General features: G+C 43.3%; 2 protein-coding genes across 2 annotated transcripts in view; one reads left to right on the forward strand and one right to left on the reverse strand.

Annotated features, from left to right (window-relative positions):
- The window catches only part of PDZK1IP1 (PDZK1 interacting protein 1), a 355,951-nt gene that overhangs the window by 142,372 nt on the left and 189,980 nt on the right, over window positions 1-23,599 (forward strand). The window lies entirely within an intron of this gene.
- Window positions 10,966-23,599, reverse strand: part of LOC134405181 (uncharacterized) — a 59,709-nt gene continuing 47,075 nt past the window's right edge. The window contains exons 19-24 of the mRNA XM_063136438.1: window positions 23,029-23,135; window positions 22,427-22,617; window positions 17,979-18,112; window positions 16,220-16,284; window positions 13,574-13,656; window positions 10,966-11,921 (exon numbers count right to left, since the gene is read on the reverse strand). Coding sequence (XP_062992508.1) covers window positions 11,753-11,921; window positions 13,574-13,656; window positions 16,220-16,284; window positions 17,979-18,112; window positions 22,427-22,617; window positions 23,029-23,135 — 749 coding nt within the window. The 3' untranslated portion in view covers window positions 10,966-11,752. The remainder of the gene's footprint in view (window positions 11,922-13,573; window positions 13,657-16,219; window positions 16,285-17,978; window positions 18,113-22,426; window positions 22,618-23,028; window positions 23,136-23,599) is intronic.

The raw sequence follows: 23,599 nt of genomic DNA on the forward strand, positions 1-23,599 counted from the left end.
TGCTCTACATGCTACAGCCAAGTGCTAGATCTTAACAGGAGCTGCTGTTTTTGAAATCTGGCAGCTTATAAATTCTCCACCCAGCAGCTGTAATGAGTTCCACTTACTGGGCACTGGATCCTCCCACATTTTTTTTCCAGAGATGGATCGTTTTTGGAAATTTTACTGTGTGTGACCACATTTTCAGGATTTCAGCCTATGAAAAATGTCAGATGACACATCATAAGGAATTCCCAACATTAATTACTGATATTGGATTGAACTGGGATAAGTTGGAGAATTTAATTAGAAGGAAAGAACGATCCCTAATATGATGCAAGGGCTGGAATCCAGACTTCAGGATGAATCAAGATTTGGCATAACGATGGACAGTTGTAATCTTAAGTAAACAAATATTTAATGCATTATTCACCTACAGCTACAACTCTGTTTCAGCAGATCCTCCATCCAGCTAGAATTGTGCTTTTTGGACTGGGTTATCAAAAAGATGAATAAACTTTTCAGGCATGCCAAAGTAATTGAAGAAATTACTAAACTTCTTATCGTGATTCACTTTTGAACAGAATTACAGAGTTGTCAAAACTAATATAACTTTTAACTTTTGTAAACCGCCCAGAAAGCTTCAGCTATGGGGCGGTACATAAATGAAATAAATAAATAAATAAATATCGAGTAGAATAGCTTTTGTTTCTTGTCCTGCTGGTACTTCAATGGCTAATCTGATTTAAACTAAATCTAATATTGATGCTTATATTTATGTTACATTTTCTTTCACTGCTGATAATGTAATCACAGAGTGTAACACTCATAAAACTACCATGCTACTTTTCTTTATTTTTTGTAATTTGTAATTTTTTTACTGCACCTTTTAAAAATAAGACAAAATGGCAAAGAACCCTAGCTCCTTCAGAGATGACAAAAGGAAGAGAGAATGAAGCAGAGGAAGCAGTTGAAAAAGAGGTTATTAGTCCCCAAATTGTAGTGCACGTTCCTCCAGCTCCCACTAATAGGACAGTTGCACAGACAATTTTAGGCATCTTACAGGAACAGAGAAAGAGGCTTAGGCAAAGGTGCTTGAGTGATGTAGGTTCCAATATGATCTGATAATAAAACTGGTTCAAATTCTAAGTGTTACTGTGAATTCAGAATTCGAACTCACATTCAACATTACTGTTTAACTTTTCATTTACACCTTAACTCTCTCTCTCTCTTGCAAATGTTAGATATTTGGAATTTGCGCATTCTGTGTGTATTACTGTCCCAAAGTGCCTATGCAAAGCACATACATACCCATTACTGTGGGCACAGTAACTGCTCTTTCTAAACAAATGCATAACACTACCTTTCTCCTGGCCCCTGTGCAGCCATTTTCACAAAGACCAGAGAGTGATGCACAGATGATGATGATGATGATGATGATGATGATGATTATTATTATTATTATTATTATTTTATATAGCACCATCAATGTACATGGTGCTGTACAGAGTAAAACAGTAAATAGCAAGACTCTGCCGCATGGGCTTACAATCTAATAAAATCATAGTAAAACAATAAGGAGGGGAAGAGAATGCAAACAGGCACAGGGTAGGGCAAGCAGGCACAGGGTAGGGTAAAAATAACAGTATAAAGTCTGCACAACATCAAGTTTTAAAAGCTTTAGGAAAAAGAAAAGTTTTTAGTTGAGCTTTAAAAGCTGCGATTGAACTTGTAGTTCTCAAATGTTCTGGAAGAGCGTTCCAGGCATAAGGGGCAGCAGAAGAGAATGGACGGAGCCGAGCAAGGGAAGTAGAGGCCCTTGGGCAGGCGAGAAACATGGCATCAGAGGAGCGAAGAGCATGAGCGGGGCAATAGTGTGAGAAGGCAAAATGGGCTGGAGCAATGAGTCAGTAGGTATGGCCACACCCACTGATACCATTTGGCCTGCAGTTGGCTTGAGGTGGGGGAATTCGGCTCCCCACCCATTTATATTCCACACCCCTAAATCACGCACCCATGGCACATCAAAGGCGCTTCTTCAATTACAGCTCTTGGATGCTGAGATTAATCATGTTATCACTTTATTTTGCAGATACAAAGGTGGCAACTAATTTATTTATTTATTTTGCTCTGCCCAACCTAAGTGTTGTTGACATGTTCCAGGATTAATTTGTAATTAGGTAAAAGCAGGCGATAGCTTTCTCAATTGGTGTTTGAAAACATGCCCTAGCCGGTAGATTGCAGCTATTCTGCATACTGTAATAAAAGGTGAAAGCATTCCACAGTGTAGTAAGTCGCAGCTACTGGGTATGTTCCACTACTGGATATATTCCACTGGACGTGCATCAGGATTGCACACTCATGGCATCTCAAAGGAGTTTCTTCAATTTCAGATGGACCCCACTCTCGGACCTTGTGACAACCTGAACCACAAGAATCGAAGGCTTTGCTGGGTCAGGTTTCAGTTCGAGCTGGAGCAAAGTCAAAGCAAGGGCCACTTTCATCTCAATCATGGCAAACTGCTGTTCAGTGCAGTTTCTGAGCAAAGGGAGACATGAGAGACCATTATATTGTCAAGGAGAAGGGCATGAAATATTTGGCAACATTAAAGAACAGGATTCTATGGAGTTCTTACCGAAGAACACACTTTGAGTAGGGAATTACAACAAGTAATAAGTCTGTTTTGGAGAAGATCAAGGGGAACTTTTCAATGCATTGCTGGCCTGCACAATCAGTTCCATTATGTATGTCGGCACTGTTTTGAAGAATTTTAATCATGGAAATGACAGCAATGGTGAGTGACGATGCCTTTATTCAGAGACAGTTGACTGTTCTCCTGGGTACCCTTTGCCATGCCCTGAGGGAATTCTCAGGCAATACAAGTAAGACCTGGAAAAGAAATATTTCAGTACAGCCCCACCCACTACATGTGATAACAGGTAATATGAATGAGGGGTTGAACAATGTTCAATGAGATTGAACAAGTTGCCCATCCTTGACATAATTGCTTCACCATTTATTGCTTCACCTGGTTTCATTTTGGTGCCAGGTTAAGTCATGGCTTTTTAACAGAGCCTTTGATGGCTAAATCCACCAGCCTGCACACTGTCTTGTAGGGGTGTGCACGGACGCCCCGATCCGCTTCTCTTCCAGATCCGCAACTTCCGGATCGGGTCTGCTCCGCTCCACCTATAGTCCGCTCCGGTTCGCTGCGAAACTCCGGATCCGGATCGGAGCTCCGCTTTCCCCCCTCCATAGGCTTACATTGAAATCCAAAAAAGTCTACAACTTTTTTTCTGTTAAAGTTAGAAACCTCAAGTTCGGCACCATGACACCTCATGGATGTATACACACACATGCCAAGACTCAAATAAATCCAAGCATCTCCTGATTTTCGGGGAATTTATGAAAATCGGACACCCCATTTTCAGACATGGGATTTACTCTGACATTTTGACAGATAAATACTTGGAAGCAGGTACCCTCACAGCTGCCATCTAGATCCACATTCATGGCAAGTTTCAAGCAAATCCCATCATCCCCTGATTTTTGGCGGGGCTTTAACCTCTAATGCATCACCCGTAACCCCAATTAACACCCCTTTTGATATCTCCGTCAATTTTTATGTTAGAAACCTCAAACCTGGCACCATTATAGCTTATCCATGTTTACACATGCTTGCCAAGACTCAATCCAATCCAAGCTTCCCCTGATTTTTGGGGAATTTTTGAAAATTGGACACCCCATTTTCAAACATGGGATTTGCTCTGACATTTTGACAGATAAAAAAAATTGAAGTGGGCACCCACACAGATGCCATCTAGATCCACATTCATGGCAAGTTTCAAGCCAATCCCATCTTCCCCTGATTTTTGGCAGGGCTTTAACCTTTTAACTCACCCCAAATCAAGTCCCATGCTAGAACTACATCAATTTTCACATTAGAAACCTCAAGTTCAGCACCATGACACCTCATGGACATATACACATGCATGCCAAGACTCAAGCCAATCCAAGCCTCCCCTGATTTTGGGGGAATTTTTGGAAATTGGACACCCCAGTATCTCAGGGATTTAAAGTTGCAGTCAGCTCATTGGGGCCATTTCAAAGGAAATCCCAACATGCCATGAATTGGGGAGTAGATAAACCTATATGAATCTTCTTCCACACTTGAAAAATTTGTTTGGAACTTCAAAAAGTCTAAGTGAGCGCAGGAAGGACTTATCCCCTGAGTCAAAGCAAGACACACATAAACCATCCCTGCGAGGTGGGCAGGGGAGGAGGGAGGGAAGGCAGGCAGGCAGCAGACATTTCTAGGGGCACAAGGAAGTGCGGCAAGGATGGCTTGTTTCTTTCTAAGCCAGCAGTAACGCATTGCAAACATTGATGGTGCTATATAAATAAATAATAATAATAATAATAAGCCAGCAGTAACACATTGCAAACCAACCCTGCGAGGCGGGTGTAAGGAGTGAGCAAAGGATGGCTTGTTTCTTTCTAAGCCAGCAGTAAGTCATGCATTGCAAACCATCCCTGCGAGGCGGTCACAGAGGAGGAGGACAGGCAGGCAGAGAGCCAGGCAGAGATATGCCATAGATCTAGTATGGGGGAGTCAGTCCCGGCAGATGCCCCACCACAGCAGCACCCCGGGGGGAAGGCACGCAGGAAGGCAGGAACGGGAGTCAGTCCCAGCAGATCCAGCTACCGCACAACGACGGCCCCCAGGCAGGCGGGCATGGGCAGGCAGGCAGGCGGGCAGGCAGGCATGGGCCTGTGGGCACAAAGGAGCTAGTACTTTGCACAAGTATGCCATATATCTCTGGGGGAGTCAGTCCCAGCAGATCCAGCTACCTCACAAGGACGGCTCCCAGGCAGGCAGGCAGGCAGGCAGGCAGGCAGGCAGGCAGGCAGGCCCAAAGGAGCTGGTACCTTGCACAGGTATGCCATAGATCTCTGGGGGAGTGAGTCCCAGCAGATCCAGCTACCTCACAAGGATGGCTCCCGGGCAGGCGGGCATGGGCAGGCGGGCATGGGCAGGCAGGCAGGCAGGCCCAAAGGAGCTGGTACCTTGCACAGGTATGCCATAGATCTCTGGGGGACTGAGTCCCAGCAGATCCAGCTACCTCACAAGGACGGCTCCCAGGCAGGCGGGCGCAGGCAGGCGGGCGGGCAGGCAGGCATGGGCCGGTGGGCACAAAGGAGCTGGTACCTTGCACAAGTATGCCATAGATCTCTGGGGGAGTCAATCCCAGCAGATCCAGCTACCTCACAAGGACGGCTCCCAGGCAGGCGGGCATGGGCGGGCGGGCGGGCAGGCAGGCAGGCATGGGCCGATGGGCACAAAGGAACTGGTACCTTGCACAAGTATGCCATAGATCTCTGGGGGAGTCAGTCCCAGCAGATTCAGCTACCTCACAAGGACGGCTCCCAGGCAGGCGGGCATGGGTGGGCAGGCAGGCGGGCAGGCATGGGCCGATGGGCACAAAGGAGCTGGTACCTTGCACAAGTATGCCATAGATCTCTGGGGGAGTCAGTCCCAGCAGATCCAGCTACCTCACAAGGACGGCTCCCAGGCAGGCGGGCATGGGGGGGCATGGGCGGGCAGGCGGGCGGGCATGGGCCGATGGGCACAAAGGAGCTGGTACCTTGCACAAGTATGCCATAGATCTCTGGGGGAGTCAGTCCCAGCAGATCCAGCTACCTCACAAGGACAGCTCCTAGGCAGGCGGGCATGGGTGGGCAGACAGGCGGGCAGGCAGGCAGGCAGGCATGGGCCGGTGGGCACAAAGGAGCTGGTACCTTGCACAAGTATGCCATAGATCTCTGGGGGAGTCAGTCCCAGCAGATCCAGCTACCTCACAAGGACGGCTCCCAGGCAGGCGGGCATGGGCGGGCTGGCGGGCGGGCGGGTGGGCAGGCAGGCAGGCATGGGCCGATGGGCACAAAGGAACTGGTACCTTGCACAAGTATGCCATAGATCTCTGGGGGAGTCAGTCCCAGCAGATTCAGCTACCTCACAAGGACGGCTCCCAGGCAGGCGGGCATGGGCAGGCAGGCGGGCAGGCAGAGAGGCGGGCATGGGCCGGTGGGCACAAAGGAGCTGGTACCTTGCACAAGTATGCCATAGATCTCTGGGGGAGTCAGTCCCAGCAGATCCAGCTACTTCACAAGGATGGGTCCCAGGCAGGCGGGCATGGGCAGGCAGGCAGGCAGTTGGGCTGGCAGGCAGGCAGGCAGGCGGGGGGGCAGGCATGGGCCGGTGGGCACAAAGGAGCTAGTACTTATTGAAGCAGTTACTTTGAGTGTGGAAGATGATGCAGGCTTGGAACATTAATGTTGCTGCTGGATGATCCACCTGTAAGGGCAGTAATGTGCAAAGTGGAAGTGTCGGATCACATGGAAAAACCAATCCTCAGCCAGAACCTTCCAAAGGGGAACCAGTGGACTGCTGGAGTTTTCCTCCTGTTCCCGGTGGCTGGGACGGGTCTCTGCCCAACCATGCCGTGCAGACAGAGCCTGTGCCCAAAATACCCCTGGCCTGTGCTCCTGCTGGGAGGGATACAGGTGACGCAGCCCACTGCCAAAGCACATGTGAAGGCAATGGGTTGCACAAATTGAAGTGTCAGGTTGCTTCTCAAACCCATGGCACTGGTTCATATGCAGTTCAACTTATTTTGAGGGAGGTCTCCAAAGGGCGACCGGTGCACTGCTGGAGTTTACCTCCTGCACATAAGGGAAGTGAATGAATTGAAGTGTCAGGTTGCTTCTCAAACCCATGACACACACTGCACCTTCTCTTAAGAGAGCTGTCCAAAGGGTGACCCGTGGACTGCTGGAGTTTACCTCCTGCACATAGCGGAAGGTTGCTTCTGCAAATCATGAAACTGGATCCCGTGCACTGCAACTTCTCTTAGAAGAGCTGTCCAAAGGGCGACCCATGGACTGCTGGAGTTTACCTCCTGCACATAACGGAAGGTTGCTTCTCAAAATCAGTACACTGGTTCACCTGCACTTCATCTACTCTCAAGAGAGCACTCCAAAGGGCGACCCGTGGACTGCTGGAGTTTACCTCCCGCACATAGGGGAAGTAAATGAATTAAAGTGTCAGGTTGCTTCTCAAAGCCATGAACGTTACAGAGGAAGAGAGGTTGGATGAGACTGCAGAGGGAGCCTTGGCCAGCTGTTGCTCCCCATCACTCACATCCTGGAGGACCACCACCTCCAAAGTAGTGGCTGTGCTGAAGTCAATGACTTCCATGAGCTGCAGTGTGAGGTAGCTTCTCAAAGCCAACACTAACTCATTGTGGTGAGTGAGGCGAGGACTAGCCAGTTTGATTTTCACAGCGAGAGAGGCAGCCTTGCCCCCTGCTTGCACCTCACCCAAACACAGACGAGCGTGTAGTCAATCATGGAGTCTTTTGGAACTGGGTGGAAAACTATCCGGATGAGTTTACTAAGCTGTACCAGACGCCACAGAAATGAAATGAAATCGAGTGTGGTGCTTTGCCCTCACACAGTCACACACACAGTGACAAACTCTGCCTACAGCTTTTGCAGAGGCTCACGATGCCCACCAGGCATGAAGTATTCTCCTTTAGGGGAAGATTCAGCCTGGCAGTGCCTGCTACGTCTACTGTGGTAGTAAGGAAGAGATAGCCTGAATTTGACTGAGTGAATTGTATAAGTACTACAGCCTGCCTGCATGTAAGACGAAGAAAGCATGACCTACTGAGAGAGACGAATCAAATGATTCAGAGTTGATTTTGTGAACTGAAACGCAGCCACTAAATAATGAAATGCTAAGGATAACAATAATAATAACAACAACAACAACTTTTAAAAAGAAAAAGTCTGCCTGCCTGTATGTAAGACGAAGAAGGCATGACGATGTACATTGATGGTGCTATATAAATAAATAATCCACACATAAGAAAAGCTTTCCATTTGGACAGTCCATAAATTTATCCTCCGTGATGTGAAACATCAGTGTTGATTGGTTTCAAAGCAAATTCTCATTTCGGAATGAGTGTGTGAGGTATAGTCGTTGGAATATTGGACTAGAACTTGAGAGATCTGGGTTCTAGTCTTTACTCAGCCATGAAGTTAAGTGGTTGATTTTGGGCCAGTCACTTTGGGTTGTTAGAGGACAAAAAGGAGGAGGAGGACAATTGTATATGCCATCTTTACATGATGGTCCTTTTCCAGCTTCTTTGGCTTCCAGTCCAGGTCCAGGCCCGATTCAAAGTGCTGGTATTAACATTTAAAGCCCTAAACGGCTTGGGGCCAGGTTATCTGAAGGAACACCTCCTCCCATATGTCCCTGCCCGGACCCTAAGGTCATCCTCAGGGGTCCTTCTCTGTGAGCCCCTGCCAAAGGAAGTGAGGCAGGTGGCTACCAGGAGGAGGGCCTTCTCTGCTGTGGCACCCCGGCTGTGGAATGAGCTCCCTAAGGAGGTTCACTTGGCACCTACGTTATATGATTTTAGACGCCAGGTGAAGCCCTTTTTATTCTCCCAGTACTTTAACTGTCTATAAATAATTTTTAACTTGGTGTTTTAAATTGGTAATTTTGCATTGCTGCTGTTTTTATCTGGTTGAGCTTTTATATTGTATTTTATATTATGGTTTTATACTGTTGTTTTATACTTTGAATGTTTTTAATTTTTGTGAACCGCCCAGAGAGCTCCGGCTATTGGTCGGTATAGAAATGTAATAAATAAATAAATAAATAAATAAATAAATAAATAAATAAATAAATAAATCTTGGGTTCCTTGCAGAAGGGAAAAAAGTGGGATATAAATGTAAAAATAACAAACAAGCTCTATGCTTTCTCTAACTCTTCTTTTGAACTTAAGCTCTTGTCTGATTCATTCACACATTCCCTTGTTGCATTGTCTTGATCTTATTTTTTATTAAAAATTGATCTCGGTTGCTGAGTTTCCTCTGTTGGACTACTGTTTAATTTCTTTTATGGTTACTTATAATCCTTCTTCCTTGTGTTCTGTTTCTCGATGCTTTCATGACTTGCTTATCTATCACCTGATCTCGCATCATAGCTTGCCTCTTTGAATGCTATGATTCTTACCCTTCCAAGGGTTTTTACTTTCCTTGCCTGGCATTTTCTCTTGCTGCTCACTACACTTGGAATGTCGTCGTGGCAGGGACTCACTGTTTTATTCTTATCCTGCACAGTGCCATGTGCATTGATGGCACTATCTAAAAAAAAAAATAAAAAATTGTAGGATTGGGAAAAATACACTGAAAGATGAATGGTAGGGGTCTGTAAAAGAAGGTATCGATGCCATATGGGGATGTGATACATTTGCTGCTTTGGAGAATGGCGTGCCTCTTTTTGTGAGAGGCTGCAGAGATGGCAGGCTAGAAAATATTTAAAAGTACAAAATCACTTCTTGACTCCTACTCTTCGGATAACAACACTCATATTCCATAGTTAAGATCCTTCCAGATGTAGGCTTTTTTTGCCTGGCATGCATGTCTCACACCTGCAAACAAGTGACAACTTTCAGAACAAGTACTGATATGCACCCCATCCCAACACACGCATATACCACACATACATACTAGTTGATACCTCTTCCTTGAAACTTTCCCCACAGCACTAAATCTTCTGTAGGAAATGGTGTTAACTGAATAAATCATAACTCTAGACAAATTCTTCATCTTCATCTGCCTTCTGCCTTTTATTGATCTCTATAAAAGGAAGTGTTTATTTATTTATTTATCTATTTATTACATTTCTATACCGCCCAATAGCTGAAGCTCTCTGGGCAGTTCACAAAAATTAAAACCATAATAAAACAACCAACATGTTAAAAGCACAAATACAAAATACAGTATAAAAAGCACAACCAGGATAAAACTTTTTTTAAAATTTTATTTTAAAAATAATTTTTTTAAAAGGAAGTGTTTGTTTGTATGTCGTTGATGGACTTGAAAACCATACATCCAATTTTTAGGAAACTTGCAGGATTTGTTCTACATCTGTGTGGGATGGTTTTTGGCATAGTGAACATTTCAACCGCTATCTTGAAAGAAAATAGTGGCCAATCTAAACTTTCAGACACTCACTGCCTCTGTCATTTGATCAATGTTACGAAAGTTTTAGGATTTGTTCTAGCTCTATGTGGGATGGTTTTAGGCATAGTGAAAATTTCGATCGCCATTTTGAATTGTTCCAACACTCATTGCCTCTCTCCCATTTGAATAATAGTTATGAAACATTTCGGATTTAATCTACCTTTGGGATGGTTTTATGCATAGTGAACATTTCAACTGCCATCTTGAGACAAAATGGTGGCCAACCAAATATTTTACAGATTTACTGCTTTAATACTAGTTGCTCAATTCCAATAAAACTTCGCATCATGTTTCAGCATTGCAGCAAGCAGATTTTAAATATACAAAATTGTGTCTACCATCTAAAACAAAATGGTGGCCAATCAAAATTTTTAAATATTTATAGCTTCATGGCTTTAGATCGATTTCAACCAAACTAGGAATTAGGGCTGTTCACCACCACCCTGAATTGGTTTGGGTCGATCCGACCCTCCCCTGATCCATTGTGGAACCCGATCGAGATCCAGAGGCCCCCCTTTTTAGGCCCTCCTTCCCCAATTACTTACCCTCCCCCTTACCTGGCTTTGCTGTCTGCCACCGCAGGGAATGTGGCAGTAGCAGGCCCCACCGCCAGGTAAGCCCCCTCCCCCATTTACTTGGTGCTGCCCCCCTGCCCCCCTCCTGGGCTCCACCGCCGTCACCACACGGACTGCGGCGCTGGAGCCAGGTAAGCCCCCCTTCCCCCCACTTACCTGCTTCCATTGCGGTCCGGGCAGCAGCTTCAACTGAGGCCCATGCCTCAAGGCGGAAACAGGCCCAGACTGCTATGGATACAGGTAAGCCCCCTCCCCCCTTACCTGGCTCTGCCGCCATCTCCACATGGACTGCAGCGGTGGTGGTGCAGCCAGGTAAGCCCCACTCCCCCCACTTACCTGCATCTGTAGTGGTCTGGGTAGCAGCTTCAACTGAGGCCCAGGACTCAATGGGGAAACAGGCCATGGCCTGTTTCTGCCTTGAAGCCTGGGCCTCAGTTGAAGCTGCCGCCCGGACTGCAACGGACACAGGTAAGCCCCCTCCCCCTTCCTGGCTCTGCTGCCATTGCCGCATGGACTGTGCTGGCACCGGCACCAGGTAAGCCCCCCCCTTACCTGCGTCCGGAGCTTCGGAACGGTCCGAACCGCTTCGCGCTGATCCGAACCTCCCCTGATCCACTTTGGAACCGGGCTTCAGAGGTCCAGATCAGCCTGCTCCACTTCGGATTCGGGGATCCAAAACACAGCCCTACTTGGAATGATGATTAAGCACTGACGTGAGCAAATTTCACAAAGCCTATAAAATCAATAATAGCTAGCAAGAAAAACTGAAATTGTCTGATAGGTAATATTAATACAATACACAGGCAACTCCATGGCAGCAGACATGCCTAGAGGTGCCGGTGGATATGGTTTCACTCAGATGGGGCAGGAAGAATGTCCCCAACTCTGACATGTGTGTAATGCTTTGTTGTATCAAACTAAGGGCTCTTCCCTACCCATATGAAGCTGGGCCCACTTTCTAGTTGTAATTAAAGGTGAAGTCATTCCACAGTGTAGTAAGTCTCAGCTACTGGATATGCTGGATATATTCCACTGGATGTGTTGAACCAACTTTGCTGCTATGCATTTCAGAGCATCAGGATCACACACCCATGGCAATTCAAAGGTGTTTCTTCAATTTCAGATGGACCCCATTCACGGACTTTGTGACAATCTGAATCACAGGAATCGAAGGTTTTGCTGGGTCTGGTTTCAGTTCAAAACGGAGCAAAGTCAAAGCAAGGGCCACTTTCATCTCAAGCATGGCAAACTGCTGTCCAATGCAGTTCCTGAGACATGAGAGAGAGATGAGACAGCATTATATTTTCAAAGAGACGCTCAGGGAACATTTGGCAAAATCAAAGAAGCCCGTTATTCAACTCTCGCAGTTTGAGTAGCAGGTTACCAATTTTAACATAGAATCAACACTCATCTACTATGAAGTTGATCTATATCACCTATAAGAGAGCTCACTTTTTGGTGTGGTGCCTGAGCATTTAAGTAAGGTTCTCTGACATTTAAGTGACAGGGTGAAGTTCAGGGAGCGTGATGACTCAGGGGGAAGGGCTTCAATATCCCCCTTTTGTATTTCCAAATGTTGACATAAACAGGACAAGACTAAACAACTCAAAGGAATAAATGGTTTTTCTGTTTGAAGTTTTTAGCCCACATCTTTACTGAGGCTACTATCTCTAGATTCTTTGGGGGATTAAGATCAGCTCCTTTACATGTGTTTTTCCCTCCCCATGGGTTTTCTTTCTCTGTCTTTCTATATGTTCCAATAAACAATCACTAGGTGTTGCTGTGATATATTGGAATTGCACAGATGCAGCAGAATCCATACCCCCATTCAGAGAACACCAGACTTTCCTTCTTAGGGGGAACCCCCCCCCCCCACTAAAATGGTTGTAAACCATGGGAGATGTCCTGGAGGATGATGGCATTGTGTAATGAAACCACAAACTACACAGAGTGAGGAATCACAAGTGCACAATAAAATCTGTGAGTGGAGAGGCTCTTATAAAAATGGTTCATGAGAATTTGAATTTTTTTATTGTGCACACCTGCAGAAAGGTATCATGAAAGCATAAAAACAAACACTCAAAGTAATAAGCCTGTTTCTAAGAAGTGTGAATGGGTCTTCAGCTGTAATGAAGAGTTTACTGTATCTGAGGCATTACTAGTTTGGCCGTGACTTCAAGTGATTTTCCATATGGACTGGAGGAATGTTTCCTTTCTTTCATCCACAGCAATTGCCTGTTAGACGGTGTTGTTAAATGATGTCTTACTGATGAAGCTATTTGTGAAACACGTGAAAATATACCGAATACCTGTTTAACACTGAAGATATCTATTTAACTTTGGAATCTGTTTAATGTTTCATTCATATATATATATATATATATATATATATATATATATATATATATTCAGCTGTTTCAGCTTTGTAGTAAAAATTGTATTACCTTTTTCTCACTGTCATAGTGATGATATTGTGTATGAAAATTGCAATTTAAGAATTGATACATATTAATAAGAATTGTATACCCCTTAATTATATTAGTAGTTGTGTGCTTTGACACTGTCTGTTTAATTTGCCCTTGACAACTACTGCCTTCACTAATGATCTGAGTATCATGGAGTGCCATGCGCCGTATAACAAATGCCTCCACATGATCCCTATACTCAGAGGCAAGAGCTATCATATGAAGACTGTTCTCCTTGCCGTTCCCAGTTGAGAATTCTCAGCCAATACAAGGAAGACCTGGAAATACAAAAGTTGCAGCCTAGCCCAACCTACTCTATGTGATATCAGATAATATGAATGAAGGGCCCAGTTTTGAACAAGTTGCCCAGTCCAGAAATAATGGCTTGACCATGTCAATAGATCCAATTACCTTGGCATAACTAGAAGTGTAAACAAGCCCTTAAATGCCATTACCTTGGCCCAGCAGAAAAAGGCAGGAAAGCATAGGGATGGCGTGAACTTGAATTCTCTGGGGAAAATCTCATGGGTTCAAAGGCCTGAAAGAGAAAATGCAAAGCATGAATGTCTGAACAGATGCAGCAATGGAACCTGGGGCCAATTCACACATTTGCTATATGCACGACAGCCACCTGAAACCCCTGCATGTGGCAGCACCTAGGCTATGGCCAGATGACTGTGCGCATCCACCACCACATACAGGTTCCAGCATTTAGCTGAATAAGGGTTCCAAATCACATGCAGAGCCCCCATGGATAAAAGCATCTCTCCCCTATGGAAACGAAGACAGAAGACGGTGGGGCTGGCACATTCCTTCTATTATCACATTTAGAGAACACTGGATCAGAACACCTGGAGAGGGCTTGTGTGAGATGCTGGATGCTACCCAGTGGTTATGTTATATTATGTGAAGAAGCCCTTGTTCAGAAGTTCAAAACCTTAAATAATTTTCTCTGCTGTACTCACATCAATACAAGCTTTTGATGCTTATACCATTTATTTATTTATTTTATTTATTTATTTATTTATTACATTTCTATACCGCCCAATAGCCGGAGCTCTCTGGGCGGTTCACAAAACCGTTCTTTATTACATTTGATAAAGAAAGTTGGAGTAAAAATTACAGCATGCCTCCAACATTTGCAGGTCAGCCATGGCGTAGTTAGCTGAAATCTTGCTTCTTGGTGAACCTATTCCTGCAAACAAACTCCGGTTTGTTAACCAGCTATAACAACAAATATATGGCTTGTTGTTAGCTTACAGTGGGCCTGTTCAGACAACATGCTAAGCAAATGATTAGTGTGTTTAAACCATGGTTATGAAGCCACCATGGTTAGGAATGGTTCACACAACACACTAAGCCATAATGTTGAGCTCAAAATGCTTAACCACCATGGCTTAGTGTGTTGTCTGAACAGGGCCAAAGTCTAACTTGTTTAAACCATGGCTTGTCATGAGTACCCAGTTAGCTGGGGGAAAGGTAATAATGGCCGGGGAAGGCAACAGCAAACCACCCCGCTATAAGGCCTGCCAAGAAAACGTCAGCGAAAGCTGGTGTCCCTCCAAGAGTCAGTAATGACTCAGTGCTTCAGTGCTTGCACGAGAGGTTCCTTTCCTTTCCTTCCTTGTCATGAAGTCTGAATGCAGAACTGTGGTTTATGCCTGGCTTGTTAGGGCTATTGCTTGCTCTGAAACAAAGGCATCCAGCCTAAAGGCTGGCAAAATGGACATGAGAGAAACATACTGGAAATAAGAAAAACAAGCTGCAGGTTGTTTGCTCATCCACAAGACAACTCATGGCTAAAGCCACAAACCATGGTTAACGTAAACCATGGCTAACATTGCGTAAGAACACAGCTAGAAAATTTGATTGCTGGGGCTATCAGAATCTCCTCTGCACATATTTTTTTCCAAACAAAACTTCTCCTTTGCTACTTTTCCTCTTGCTAGTCAAGGGGATTTTGAACAGAAAATGGCTGGTGGGTAACCTCCTATCTCCCCTCACTCAAAACTCCAACCTCCAAGTCTATTTTCATTAATAATCTCAGGATATAGTTTTTTTTTCCTTATCTGGCTGTAAATTCTAACTTGGTTATGCTTTCTTTTAACATGGAATGGCTCCAGATGGACATATAAGGCACAGAACTTTATTTCATTTTTTCCTATTAAAATTGTTTTTGTATATTAAGGGGTTAATGGGGGGCTCAGTATCAGCCCAAAAGTCTAATGTTTAATAAAATTTTATTTCAGTCAGGATGTTGATTCAGAAAACCAAAGATTGCAGAAAGCTCAAGGAGTCAGGATGTTGCAGAAGAGGAGATAATGAAGTGAGCAGGAGGTTCAACAGAAGATCAGATGTGATAATATGATCTGTAAAAGGTCCTGTATGGTCATGTTCTTGCCATTTATGCAAAATGACCTTATAGGAAATGCCCCAGCTGCCATAGCAGTTCAGGCACTGGTATCTACCCTGCAACTTCTGCTGTGAAGACAGATACAAATAATTTATTCATCTTCTCTACAACCTTCTTATTTTCCTTTAGTACTCCCTTCACTCTTTTGTCATACTTCCCACAATGTCTGTAGTTAATGGCCTCTTTACTCTAAAGAATTTTATGCAATTCTGAGAAATACTGATGTTGCTACTCAGTATTTTAGTACTGACATTTCAGATTTGTTGTTGCTGTTGTTGTTGCTGTTGTTGTTCTTAATTCAATTTATATTCTGCCTGTATACAGAATACCCTGAGCATCATACAAAGTTTTTTTTAAAAAAATAAACAAGTTTAAACAATCAATAAAATACCATGGGTAGCATTAAAATGTTAAAAACAATTTTAAAAGATAAAACAATCAATAAAACCATAAGGTATAAAAACAACATACCCTATTTCTTCGATTCTAAGAACACTTTCCCCCCCCCATATAAACATCTCTAAAAATGGGGTGCGTCTTAGAATCGCGGATGTGTCTTAGGTTTTTTTCTTCTGTTGGTGGTGCTGAAATTAGTGTGCGTCTTACAATCGATGGCGTCTTACAATCGAAGAAATATGGTAAAATGGCCAGCAATAACACTTGATCAGTAACCCCTTTATTAACTTACCTCAGGATTTTCCCATACTTCAGGATTTCTGTGGATTGCAAACAGACACACTGCAGCAAAGAAGCCTAAACAACAGAGAACAATTCATTGTAAAGCAATAAAAATTTGCAGTACACCACCAAGGTCTCTCTTATGGGTGCTGGGAATGCTGCAAACTGATATAGCATTTGTGCCCTTTCCTGGACAGAAAGGATCTGGTCACCGTCACTCATGCCTTGGTGACATCAAGATTGGACTACTGTACTGTAGTGGCCTTTGCTTGCCTTTGAAGGGTGTTGGGAAAACTGCAGCTGGTTTAGAATTCACCTGGCACATATTCAAAGAAGTTGGGAGCTGTGGAGGATAGTGGCGCCGATTTCAGTGGGGCTGTAATTCCATTCTGGGTTTTAGTTAGAGCCAGACACAACTCTAAAGTAGCTATCAAAGGTGCTGAACCTATTTGGGGGGTAGGTTCCAGAAGTTCAGATGGCACCTTTAGAGTTCTGTCTGTTTCTGACTGAAACCCAGAATGGATTCACAGCCCCACTGAAATTGTAGCCTCCAGCCTCCACTGTTTGGGACCATATCACCCTGACATTTCATCAACCTCACTGGCTTCCAATTGATTTCTTGACCAATTTGCAGTCCTGGTTTTAATCCTTAATGGGCCAGGGAGGACCAGGATACTTCAAAGACTGCCTTCTCCCATAAGAACTTATCCATTCACCTCATGAGATGGAGTTTAAATTAAGCACCTCTGTAACATGTACCTTGTGTCAGCCTCCCATTACCATCTCTGTGTCTCAGGTGGGGGCGGGCATGGCTGATCTAGCATGGTGGAGCAGTAAGAAAAGCCCCTCCTCTCCATGAAATAGTCTGTAAACTAGATTTTCTATAAGCTAGTCTGCTGCATTTAGGTGAGGTGGGAATGCTGACCAGTGTCAAATAAGATTCACCTGCCAATCCAGATAGCTTCTGTATGGTTAAATGGAGGGGGTGTCAACTTGTTCTTTGCATCAAGCAGCAAAATGACTTGGGACGGCCCTGTTTCTCTCCCTCTGAAGAAAGTCAGGGAACATTATCACCTTTAAAGCCCTACATGGTTTGGGTCCAGGCTACCTGCAGGATTGCCTTCTCCCATACAATCCACCCCACACACTCAGGTCCTCTGGGAAGAATTTACTCCAGCCAACAAAAACAAGGCTGACAACTATTACCCAGAGGACCTTCTCTTCTGACACTCCCAGACTGTAGAATGGCCTGTCAGGAGAGATTCGTCAACTTAATAGTCTTCCAGAATTCAAGAAAGCCATAAAGACTGATCTCTTCTGGCAGGACTACCCAGTTGAATTTTAAGATGCCTTTTTAATAATGTGGTACTTTTAATAATGTATTAGTTTTAAATGCTTTAATCAGTTATATGTATTTTATGGTGTTTGCATTTGTGTTGTACCCCGCCTCGATCCAGAGGGAGAGGCGGGTAACAAATAAATATATTATATTATTATTATTTATTACCCAAGCTGGATATCTGCATAATTGGATACTTTCATTTAAGTTTGCTTTATTGGAATTATATTCCATGTTTGAATCATAACTTTCCCTTAAATTGTTTTTAATTTTACAGCTTTTTTTATACTTTTTTGTTTGCTTGCTTGATTAATCTTCCCCCAATCTATTACCATTTTCCAATATGTTGGGGAAAATACTTTTCACACATGCACTTTCTGATGGAAAAGTTGAAACAAAAGTATTGGAAAAGGAAGGATAAAAAGTAGACCTTCTGGTAGCGTTCGTCCATCATGAAATGTTATAGGTGAACTCAACTCTCGACAAATTATTGTAACTGGAGGATAAAGTCGAAGGCTCTCTTTAATGCACATGGTGGTGTATGTCATCTTCCCCAAGTCATCCCTGTATAAAATCAAAAAGAGCTCTTCAACCTACAAATAAAAAGTTCAGCATCCTGAGAATTTGCTTCTCCCCTTTTTTTCACCATCCCTGTAGAAACAGGAAAATTACTAAATAAAAGATGAGTCTACCATTGATTATTTTCAAAGACTACGAAAAGGTTAAATGTACACAAACTAGCAAAGAATTAATAACTAACTTATTGACTGCATCCAGATTGATGATCGCCAGGAAATGGAAGGAACAAGGGGAATACCTAATAGAAGAATGGTATAAGGAGGTCTGGAACATAGCTATTAACTATAGGCCCACATGTAATATTAAAGTTAAGAAAGGAGTATTGAAGCGAAATGATTTTGAAGAGATTTGGAGACCACTTGTGGGGGTTGTGTTAAAAAAGAGGAAAGGATGTAAACCTTCGCAAGAATCGTTACAATTTTGGAAAGGAGAATAAAGGTCTCGGGGGTGGGGTGCACTGATTAGTATTATTTTTATTATATTCTGATTATGTAGTATTTTAAGTTGATGTATTGTTATTATTGTATTGTGTTTATGTGATAGTTAAATAAAAAAATTAAAAAAGAAAAGAAGTAAGACCACAGAAGTAAGCATAGGGTTGCAGAGCACTTCTTTCCAGTTTGCAGTTTCAGACTTTAAAAAAAGCTTCCACGTAACCACATTATTAAAATTCAGTTCTATATGTGTTTACTCAGAAGTAAGTCTCTCTCTGTTCAATGGGGTTTACTCAAAGGTAAGCATGCATCTGATTTTAGTATGACTTGGATGTAAATACATTTGAAATCAATGGGATTTACTCTTCAGTAAGGGAACAAGCAGATCTCTATTTTATGAACTTGGAGATGCACAGCTCTGCATGATCAAAGGAAAGGAAAAGCAATCCTTTACACTGGTGGACTATGAGGGAAACGGTTTAAGAGGGGATTTTTTAAAAAATATATATCAAGGGATGAACCGATCTGATTCAAACTTGGGGTTGCTTAAGAGCTATCACTGTGCCAATTTTGATCTCTATAACTTTTAAAATTTATTTATTTATTTATTTATTACATTTTTATACCACCCAATAGCCGAAGCTCTCTGGGCAGTTCACAAAAATTAAAACCATAATAAAACAACCAACAGGTGAAAAGCACAAATACAAAATACAGTATAAAAAGCGCAACCAGGATAAAACCACACAGCAAAGTTGATATAAGATTAAAATACAGAGTTAAAACAGTATAATTTAAATTTAAGTTAAAATTAAGTGTTAAAATACTAAGTGAATAAAAAGGTCTTCAGCTGGCGACGAAAGGAGTACAGTGTAGGCGCCAAGCGGACCTCTCTGGGGAGCTCATTTCACAACCTGGGTGCCACAGTGGGTGCCACAGTGGAGAAAGCCCTCCTCCTAGTAGCCACCTGCCTCACTTCCTTTGGCAGGGGCTCACGGAGAAGTGCCCCTATAGATGATCTTAAGGTCTGGGCAGGTACATATGGGAGGAGGCGTTCCTTCAGATAGCCTGGCCTCAAACCGTTTAGGGCTTTAAATGTCAATACCAGCACTAATCGGGCCAGGACCAATGAAGTTGTAAAAGGACTGGCGTAATGTGATCTCGCAGATGTAATTATTTTTGATAATGTAACGCAGATGTAAGCATTTTTGTTACCTTTGAGCAAAGGAGGGGACCTAACCACCTTTACAAAAGAAATTAGTTAAAATGATTGTTCATCTGCCCACCCTTTGAAATGAGAAAAACAAACCTTTGCTCCTCCTCCTCCCCTGTAAACCTCCCCAAGCCAAGGAGCAGCAACAGTCTTGGCCCATGCACTCCCTCTTGCTTCCTACAAGTGGCCTCCCTTCCTTGGAGTTTGTTTAATATGATCTTAGGGGAAAGTACAGTGTGTTGTTTTACTGTAACAGTTTCAGGCTGCTGTACTTTTGTATTTTGCAGAAATAAAGAAATACTTTCTAAAAATAAAAAATAACTGCAGGGGAAAGGAGAGCATAAGGGGTGAGGCAGGAGATTTCGCCAGCATGGTAGTGCTGCAGGTGAAAAGACACATGAGCTGAAAGAGCGCAACAGACATGAAAGTGCCCAGCGTTCGACTCGCTAAGGAAATGGAGGGGGAAACCACAGATGAAAACTAAATTTAAAAAGTACGTGTGATGGAGCCTGTGGAGTTACACCCCACAAGTCAGTTCCCTAATGTATGTCTAAGATTTGTAAGTCTGTTGTGTTTAGAATGTTGAGTGGGTGGAGATAGAATATCTTAGGAGTGGGGAGGAGGATATATAAAAGAATGACTGAAGTGATAAGGGGGTGTTTTTTAGAGTACTTTGGTTCAAGAGAGAATTAGAAGATCAGGATAGAGAGGGGTGTCTTTTGAGTGTAGTGTGCAGATAGCCAGTTGGTGTATATTAAACAATCCTGATAATAAAGAAAGTTCAAGAGTGAAGGTGTGAGAGAAAGGAAAACTTTTACAACTTCCTTTTACAACTTCATTGGCTGCCAGTCCAGGTCCGGGCCCAATTCAAAGTGCTGGTATTAACATTTAAAGCCCTAAACGGTTTGGGGCCACGTTATCTGAAGGAACGCCTCCTCCCATATGTACCTACCCGGACCTTAAGATCATCTACAGGGGCCCTTCTCCGTGAGCCCCTGCCAAAGGAAGTGAGGCAGGTGGCTACTAGGAGGAGGGCTTTCTCCGCTGTGGCACCCCGGTTGTGGAACGAGCTCCCCAGAGAGGTCCGCTTGGCGCCTACACTGTACTGATTTCGTCGCCAGCTGAAGACCTTTTTATTCACTCAGTATTTTAACACTTAATTTTAACTTAAATTTAAATTTTACTGTTTTAACTCTGTATTTTAATCTTACATCAACTTTGCTGTGTGGTTTTATCCTGGTTGCGCTTTTTATACTGTATTTCGTAATTGTGTTTTAAACTGTTGGGTGTTTTACTGTGGTTTTAATTTTTGTGAACCGCCCAGAGAGCTTCGGCTATTGGGCGGTATAAAAATGTAATAAATAAATAAATAAATAAATAAATAAATAAAACGTGTATAAAAAGAGAAAAAAGATTAGAGAGATGGGTTTTGTTTGTTTTTTTTTAAAAAACATTTATTAAGAAACAAAGTTTGTGAACATTGAAATAAAGTTTTATTCAGTTTGTTTTACTACCACAAAAATCCCACGTGTCTCCTTGGCATTTATCATCTGCAGTTATACACAAATAACACCCGTTCTGACATTAATTCACCTTCAGCACATATAATTCACAGTGCATTATTTTATTCCTGAAATCATTTCTGTTTAACCCCTTTCTCCACAGAGTTTGTAGAAAGGTGGTGTTTGTCCCTCACCTCAAGCTCATAAAGTGGTGGCGCTTAGCTTGAGCAGGGAGTGTCCACGGACAGACCTGTTGCAAAGAGCCTGCATGTGTCGTGGCAGACCCCTATGTCTCTTTCCTGAGTTTGTGCATGAGAGAGAACATCAATGTGTATTTATGTTTTTTTAGCATCTGTGTGCTTATGTTGTAAATTGATAAGCTTGAGCTTGTATTTGAGTTTTCATCCATAGAAAAGATATAAGTCTTTGGCTTCCCTGAAAAGCATGGAAGATGATTTCCACTAGAATAGGTAGTAAAACATATTTTTGCGTTATTAGTGTACATTATTAATTATCAATGTGCATATGCGTATGTGTGAACATTTTCTGGAACAATAGAATGTGGATCCAAAGGAGTGTTTTGTGTGGCTGTGAGCTCCCCTCCCCCTCATTTGCACGTACAATGTTAACGATCATAGGCCTCTGTTCTTCCGTTCTGTGATGGCTGCTGGGGATTCAAAGACTGTTCCGTCTTCTGTGACTCCTTGACCCCCTGGCACCACCTCTACTGACCTGTCCTCTGCACTTCACTCCCCCAATCAGATCAGGCCCCAGGCTCCACTGCCCAACACATTGCAGGCAGGGCAGGAGGAAAGATTTGCAGTAGATCAGCAAAGATTTCTGACTTCCAACTGTTTAAGAACAGCAACAACAACCCTAAATCTATACTGCTGAATTGGAAAAGCTTGGGGTAACCAGGGCTGAATCTGTGTGTGGTACTCAAAACAAATCCCCGGGCTCAGAATTCTTTAATTGCAAGTGTGACTTTTGCATCAGACTCCGTTCAGTTGATCTCATAGTTCTATCAAAAACACAAAGTATATCCCACAAATCTGAGGTCTTCCCACCACCAGTCACTTAGAGCAGCTTACATGCCTCAGTTATCAAAGAGAAGATGAAAATAAAGGAAAGATAGAAAATTAAATCCCACCATTGAATAGTTTCTTGGTCCCCAAGGAGCTCCTTTATCTCCTCTCTGCATCTCTGCTGGTGCTCAGGATTTTGGGCCATGCAGTAAAACAGCCAAGAGATCCCACTGGATACGGTATCATGACCTCCAAACATGAAAGTGTCCACCTCAGCACGCAGGTCTTCATCAGACAATGGATTTCCTTCTTCATCCTAACAATGTAAGGATGCTGTCAGTATGAAGGTTTATCCAAAAGCAAATGTGGGAGCAGCCAAAGAGGACAATTAAAAGAGAATTATACAGGCCATACAGAGAATAGCCCTTCAAGCGCTATGTTTCTCATGATATTGGTTGCTACTCTTCTCCTACCTTCTACCTGTGGTGTTTGTATATCTTCCTTCTTCATCTCATATTTGAAACACACTGGGCTTTGATGCAATGAAATAAAATAAAATAAATTGAGGCCCACTGCACCAAACCCTCCAATATACAAAATATAGGCTGTGCAGCCAATATCTCTATGCATGTAGCCCTGGATATCGTAGAAAAACAGCTTTTCTATGCACTTGCATGTGCTTAATTTCCAGGCCCACTGACTCTCATGAAATGGTCACGTCACTGACCTTTGCACAAAGGAGAATATCTAGGAAGTCCAGGCGCCGCTTCTTCTGGATCTTCTCAAGTTCTTGCTCATTCCTGAGGGCCTCTTGTCTCTCCTTTATTACTCTGTCTGCATTACACAGATGAATCCAGAATAAACAGCAAAAGGATATTTCCTCCTCACTATGAGTGGTATATACATTTACAAAATCCCTTCAAGAGCAACACTGGGCAGGAACGCCTTAGAAGTAGCATGCAGACAGTAGAACCAAGGGGTGAAGTACCACTTTCAGAATGAGGTCTGAATCCAGTTTTGGAAAGGATCTCGGGAGCCACATTCCAGTAGTGGGCAAAGACGAAAGGGGTGGGGCCAAAACTACACACAATGCCAATATATTTTAGCTTAAAGCTCTCACTGTCAGTAGCTAAGCCTTACGAGAAGCCTTTTACAATGGAGGGAACATTGCACAGAAACCAGCAAATCCACAAGCAATCTGTGATTGTGCGGTCCAGGAGAAGGAAGCATGGCCGTCTGGAAACCCCAGAGGGCTGGGACCACAGGAGGGCTGGATTTGCACACACACCCCAGGCCTG

The sequence above is a fragment of the Elgaria multicarinata genome, chromosome 1 (genome assembly GCF_023053635.1).
Source record: "Elgaria multicarinata webbii isolate HBS135686 ecotype San Diego chromosome 1, rElgMul1.1.pri, whole genome shotgun sequence".
Taxonomy (NCBI): Eukaryota; Metazoa; Chordata; class Lepidosauria; order Squamata; family Anguidae; genus Elgaria; species Elgaria multicarinata.